This window comes from Zea mays, chromosome 4, assembly GCF_902167145.1.
Source record: "Zea mays cultivar B73 chromosome 4, Zm-B73-REFERENCE-NAM-5.0, whole genome shotgun sequence".
Taxonomy (NCBI): Eukaryota; Viridiplantae; Streptophyta; class Magnoliopsida; order Poales; family Poaceae; genus Zea; species Zea mays.
Genome location: NC_050099.1, coordinates 217,612,173 through 217,618,467, shown reverse-complemented (window position 1 = coordinate 217,618,467; position 6,295 = coordinate 217,612,173). Strand labels below are relative to the sequence as shown.

The following is a 6,295-nucleotide window of genomic DNA, read 5'->3' as shown; positions in this document are numbered from 1 at the left end:
AAAGTTTCATTGACTTTCGACCGTGTTCACTTAACTTCCGAGAGTTTAGGCTTTAGAAAGTTAAGTAGTTTCTTGTAGTGTACATTAACAACAGGCTTGCATTGTCTTATTTGCAGACACACTATAGGGCAGGAGGCCGAACCGTAACGAGATCATCTACAGTTATTTCACTTGCAGTTGGGTCATAGACCATACATCAGTGAGCTAACTACAGGGGAAGTATGTGGACCAAAACTTCTTAATATAAGGATTAGTCGAAATGATGTTGTAGCATTTTTCAGTTTCAGTATTGTGTAGGAAGTGTTTTGATTTTCCTGCAGTTCTCGATCGAGAGAGGCCCTCTTGAATCTGAAAGAGGTCGAGAAGAGCCAGCCTGCGTGTCCCAGGAGCGTGCGCTCACACACACGGTCCTCATCAATGCCCAAGAAATCTGGAGAGACACAAACAAACGCAAAGCAATTACTCACTTCATGAGCGCCACAGCAGAAAAGGAGTCCTCAAGCAGTACGTCAACCGGCCGTGTTCTCGCACACGCAAAAGCAGCGCATGCAACAAAGCAAAGATCACACACCCGGAGCGAAGAGACGCCCATTCATGTGATCACCTGGCTGACTTTTGCATTGGAAAGCTACAGTGCGAGATCAAAAGCGAACGCAGCACAGCACAGGCCGGGGGAGTGGCTTATATGAGGTCATGCAGTATATAAGCACTCACATGCAGCTAGCTAGGTAGAGCACCTGTGCATCAAGGTAAAGCAGATGGGGCCTGCTCTGCTGCCTGCCTGCCTGCTGGCATGCGTGTACGTCCTAGAATAAAAGGAGGCCCGTATCGTATTAGCAGAGGGTTCCAGGGAGAAGAGAAGGGAGGGCGAGGCCACTGGCTGTGTAGGCAGCAGCCAGCCACACAGACACAGCTTCGTTCCCATCTCTTCTCGTTCTTCATCACCTACTTGCCTACTATATCTACTAGCCACGCTAGCTAGACTAGCCTTAGACGTGGCTAGCTCACTAGCTGCTTGCTAGGTGTGTACCGATCGTCCGAGGTAGGAGACACAGCACGCAGCAGGGGTATGGGGAGGCCACCGTGCTGCGACAACGGCGTCGGCGTCAAGAAAGGGCCGTGGACGCCCGAGGAGGACATCGTCCTCGTCTCCTACATCCAGCAGCACGGCCCCGGGAACTGGCGGTCCGTGCCAGAGAACACAGGTTCGGCGCCCAACTCTCGCCATGTTGCATCTTGCTCAGCTGATCGATCGATCAGATATTGTCACTGAAGGGTACATGATGTGTATTTTTTGTCTAGGGTTGATGAGGTGCAGCAAGAGCTGCAGGCTGCGGTGGACCAACTACCTGAGGCCTGGGATCAAGCGTGGAAACTTCACTCCTCATGAGGAAGGGATCATCATCCACCTCCAGGCGTTGCTTGGCAACAAGTAATCACCATTATATTACTCCTAAAATAGTTTTTTTAGAACCTCTTAAAATCATTGATGTACCACTCTGCTAGCATAGATTTATTTATAACTTCATCAACCTCATATCCATCGCCAGCTTGAAAATGGATTCGATTCCATTTCATTGACAAACAAACCAGCTTGAAAATGGATTCAGTTTCATTTCGCATTGACAAACAAACAAGCTTGAAATAGGTCAAGCAAATCCATGCGTGACTAATGGAACAACAGCATAATCTATGGCTTCAAAAAAACATTTTTTTCCCTATCTGACTAAGATAAGTATGTCACATACATATATCTCGTGTGCTTTCATGCAGGTGGGCAGCCATAGCCTCCTACCTCCCTCAAAGGACTGACAACGACATCAAGAACTACTGGAACACACACCTCAAGAAGAAGGTGAAGAGGCTGCAACAGCCGGCAGCCGACTCCTTCCAGACAACTGCCTCCAATGCAGTCACCTGCAGCCCAAACTACTACAGCCCCAGCAGCAGTCACCACAGCCTCCAAGGAATGCAGCCGATGAGCAGCTACCCCCACACCACCTGCAGCGGCGGAGCCCCAAGCAACAATGAGGCGATGACTGATACTACTACCGGCGTCGTCTCCAACCTCTTCCAGGCATGGATGAGGCCATCACCAGCAGCAGCGACAGCTAACTGCAAAATCGCCATGCAGGAGTTCCAGGAAGAACAAGGCGCTGCAGCAGCAGCCTCAATAGTCTGCAAGGAACAGATGGTGACCTGCGGTGATGTTAACAGGCCGCCGGCGCTGGAGATGGTGGTGGCGCCGGTGATGGGTGCGAGCACTGCCACCTTCTCGCTGCTCGAGGACTGGCTGCTCGATGACATGCCGGGGCAGGCCATGGATGGGTTCATGGGGATCTCCGCCGGTTGCTGTGCGGATCCCATCATGTTCTAGTTGCTGTATCGTCGTCGTCGTGGCTGTCTGTCATATAGGCTTCGTTCTCAATGGTTAGTTCTTGCACTTGTAATGTTGGTTGATCGAATGACATGATCAGGTCGATCGGCCCTATGTTTCCGGTAATAAGCCGTTAATTTGTTTCCTCGGGGAAAAAATCCTGGAGATGCTCCAGTAATTTGGAGATATTAATGGTACCGACGGATACGAATATATTATAATAAAATGGTTTCAGTTCAGTATATAATTTGGATATTCATTTCTTTGCTTTGCTTTAATGCCGTGTTCTACTTCTATAATAAAATGGTTTCAGTTCAGTAAGACCTCTTGTGTGGGGATTTATGTGGAGGTCATTCATTCTGATCGTATATGGTAAGATCATTATTGTTACTATTATCCAATGCTGTACTGCCCTCGTGTGCAAACGTGCATATCAATCGGTGAACCGACCTGTCTTTAGATTAAGCTTTTCATATGAAGCATCGCTCCATGGTCCCTGCAGATCTGTTACTTGTTTCTACAAGTCATTAACATGGAGTATAAATTTTCACTAGTACTGTTATTACTTGCCTATGAAAATATGTTTGAGAGTTTTAGGGCATGTTTGATTCGTGGCTAACTACGTCATACTTTGCCTAAGGTTAGTCGTTCAAATTGAAAAACTAATCTTAGACAGAAAAGTTAGGTAAATTATGGCAAGTTAAGCAGGGAACAAACATGCCCTTAAACTAACTGGATAGGGATTCTAGGTTTCAAGTAGAAAAATGTTTTTAGCTAGTGTTACTCACTTTACCAAGATAAGAATGATAATACTAATAACATTTTGTGATGATTGCTAGATTTTATTCTAAGGATACGGATTCTAGGTTTCAAGTAGAAAAATGTTTTTAGCTAGTGTTAGTTTACCAAGATAAGAATGATAATACTGATAACATTTTATGATAAATGCTAGATTTTATTCCACCGATGTACAATAGAATAGTTTCACTTTCAGCATTTATCACAGGACATGTCCTTTTCTGTTTGCTAGTATGATAATACATTTGGGAAAGAAAGAAAGAAGAAAAACCATTCTTACCAATTAATGCTCAGCCACATTTAGAAGCTAAGCATTGAGGATGGCACACTTAGCCACATTTAGGATCAAGAACATAATCGTAAGATGGAATAATAATAATTGGTGTCAAATTGACATTCATTCAGATCTAATCGTATAGAAATCACTTTGGATTCTAACTATGGAAGTAAAAAATCTAGTACAAATAGGGGTGGTAATGAATCGTGATCCAAATATTTCTTCGCAATTTTTTGGGTCCTAAATAAATTTTAGCTCAAAAATGAATAGAAATAGAGCCCATAATCCCATCCTTAAATTTTATAGAGTACAATTTAGAGTCCGGTGTCACCCCTAATACAAAGACTTGAAAATCAACATAATACACATTTTGTTCGGCCATTCTAGTAAGGTACAATGATACGCTAACTAAAATTGCCTAATGGCAAAGAAAGACACAATGCAAAACTAGTTAACAACTACAGGTAGTTTGCCTGATGTGATTGTAAAGAGCAGGAGAGAACTTTGCAATATCCACCATCAGCAGCAGAGACAAAGTTCATACAGTGTTTACAGTATCAGCAAGGGATCGCAATATACAGCCTAGGCCTGCCTTCTCAGTCAGTTTTTCATGAATTTTGAGGCACTGGTCACATGTTGGCCTATCCCCTGTAGATAAACCTCTATAAAGGTACCTGCACCACATCGGTATTTACAGACAAATGATCTTCATATTAGCATAAAAGGAATCAGAAAATCGTAGAAGGTAAAGAAATCATAGAAGGCAGAAATAAAGAGATACATGTGAGTAAATTGGTGTACAGCTAACTTAATTTGACCACAGTTCTAAGGTCAGTGGCACAGCAACCTTCAATAATGTGAAATCGAAATAAGGATGATGTGATGAAGTGAACAAGCGTAGGAATGCTGATCAACATACATACATGTTCATTTGATCATGTCATGAACAATATTAAACAAGAGATACACCCATCCAATTCACCAATTTGCTTGTTGAGGTATTGAGTCATACAACTCATTGTCATTTTGTCAATAGTAACTGCAGTTTACAGAACAGAGTTTGTTCAGGTATTGAGTCATACAACTCGTTTTCATTTTGTCAACAGTACAGATTTCACAATACAGTGTATCATCCAGTCCTAAGCATTACTTTGATCAGCAATTCCTATTATAATTACTTGTAGGCCAATGGAATTATAATATTTTTTTACACTGAACTACTAATCGTATGATCGATCAAAACAAACATAAAGGTACTATTACCAGGGATAAAATAGACTGACTGCATGCATTCTAGAATGCACTTATTTTTTACTGGAAGTTGTACAGTCACATAAAAATAATTGAAATGTTCTAGCCTATTCACCACAAAAGTAATTTTTTTTGTCTCCGCCCCTATTTCATTAGGAAATAGGAAATAGCGTACACGATCACTGTTACAACCAGACCAGGCAAGCACGCAGCAAGAAATGGCGATTTCAGCAGCCAATCCTTCCAGATCGAGAAAGCTCTGAAAAGGAAAAAAAACTGACTGACTTTTACCATAACCAGCTAAGAAACATACTAACATCATCTCATATAAGGCGATATGCAAACTAACAAGAACGTTTTCACATCCTTAACAGCCAACTATCCGGACAGCACATAGTCTGACGCCAACCAAAACATCATCAACTTTAGCTGATTCTTCTGGACAACGGCGCCCACCCAAAAGAGCAATTAAAAACAACATCTAGACTCCAAGGGCAAGACAAAATTCACAAGATCCCAACCAGGCACCGCAGCAGCACAACAAATAATACCAAGCATGGCAGAGTGAAAATGACTAATGTTAGGTACAGCATAACTGTTCTCAATAATCAACTGTCATCCCACCGCACAAAACTGATGTCATAAAAAACTAAAGTTTTGTAGCAATACCGTTACACAATCACCATGGATCAATCCAATAAGCTTAAAATGCAGTGATAGATATCTAGTTATGGGATCTCAACTAGGAAGCGTTGATTGCCAGGACTCGAATTGGAAACAACTCACCTTCCCTGACCAGTAAACATGGATCTGGGAAGAAGCAAGTGATGGAAAGCGAGGTGTATCTCTTACTTCATGAGGATGTCGTAGTACTCGGGATCCAGGGAGTTGAACATGCCGTCTACGTCCCTAATCGCCATCAACGCGCGGTGCACCACGATCCAGTTCGCCGACTGCGCGCGACCGACATCAACAGTCATGAAACCCAGATCGAATCCACGGAAGAAACGAGACGAACCATATCAAGGCCGAACCTTGCATCGCTCGTCGCGGGTCTTGAGCGGTGACCCCTCGAGCGCCGTCTTTAGGGCCTCCACCGGCTTCGACCTGCCCCCACGCCGCGGAGAAATGAGCAGGAGAACCAAAAGCAGGGGAGGGGTGGAGAATATGGAAAGGAGAGGGAAAGAGGGGCGTACTGCTTGAGAAGGGTCTCGATCTTTCGGGACTTCTGCTCTATGCGGGTGATGATGGCCTCCAGGTTCTCGTCCGCATCAGGGTACGCCGCCGACGAAGCCATCCTGCCGGGCGCCGGCGAGCGGAGGTCGGGTTTAGCTTTTCTGTGTTTTGGCCGGCTGGCCCTGGCCTGCTGGGTGCTCTGCTCTGACGTGGCTACGTGGGTGAGGCTATATGGTCCCTATGGCCCGTTTTGGCATGGGCCCGAAAAGGCACGGCCCAAATCCTACCGGGCGAGGCACGGCACGCCCTCTAGGAGACGGGCCAGCAGAACAGCTGCTGAACAGGAGCGATGTGTTTGGTTTGCCTTTTGGCTTTGGCTTTTGCCCCCTAAAAGCCAAAAGCCAACCAAAAGGCTG

At 44.6% G+C, this 6,295-nt stretch overlaps 2 protein-coding genes across 2 annotated transcripts; one reads left to right on the top strand and one right to left on the bottom strand.

The window, feature by feature from the left end:
- Positions 1-884: 884 nt before the first annotated feature.
- On the top strand, positions 885-2,620 carry LOC100384664 (uncharacterized). Its single transcript, NM_001177148.1, has 3 exons — positions 885-1,205; positions 1,303-1,432; positions 1,774-2,620. The coding sequence occupies exons 1-3, from the start codon at positions 1,070-1,072 to the stop codon at positions 2,375-2,377; spliced, it is 870 nt and encodes a 289-aa protein (NP_001170619.1). The 5' UTR covers positions 885-1,069; the 3' UTR covers positions 2,378-2,620.
- A 1,105-nt stretch (positions 2,621-3,725) lies between these two features.
- Positions 3,726-6,080, bottom strand: LOC100383074 (actin-related protein 2/3 complex subunit 5A). The gene is made up of 4 exons (NM_001364457.1): positions 5,900-6,080; positions 5,738-5,810; positions 5,556-5,656; positions 3,726-4,126 (listed from the first exon to the last, which is right to left on the bottom strand). Exons 1-4 carry the CDS (start codon positions 5,998-6,000, stop codon positions 3,991-3,993), a joined length of 411 nt encoding a protein of 136 aa, NP_001351386.1. The 5' UTR covers positions 6,001-6,080; the 3' UTR covers positions 3,726-3,990.
- Positions 6,081-6,295: the final 215 nt, after the last annotated feature.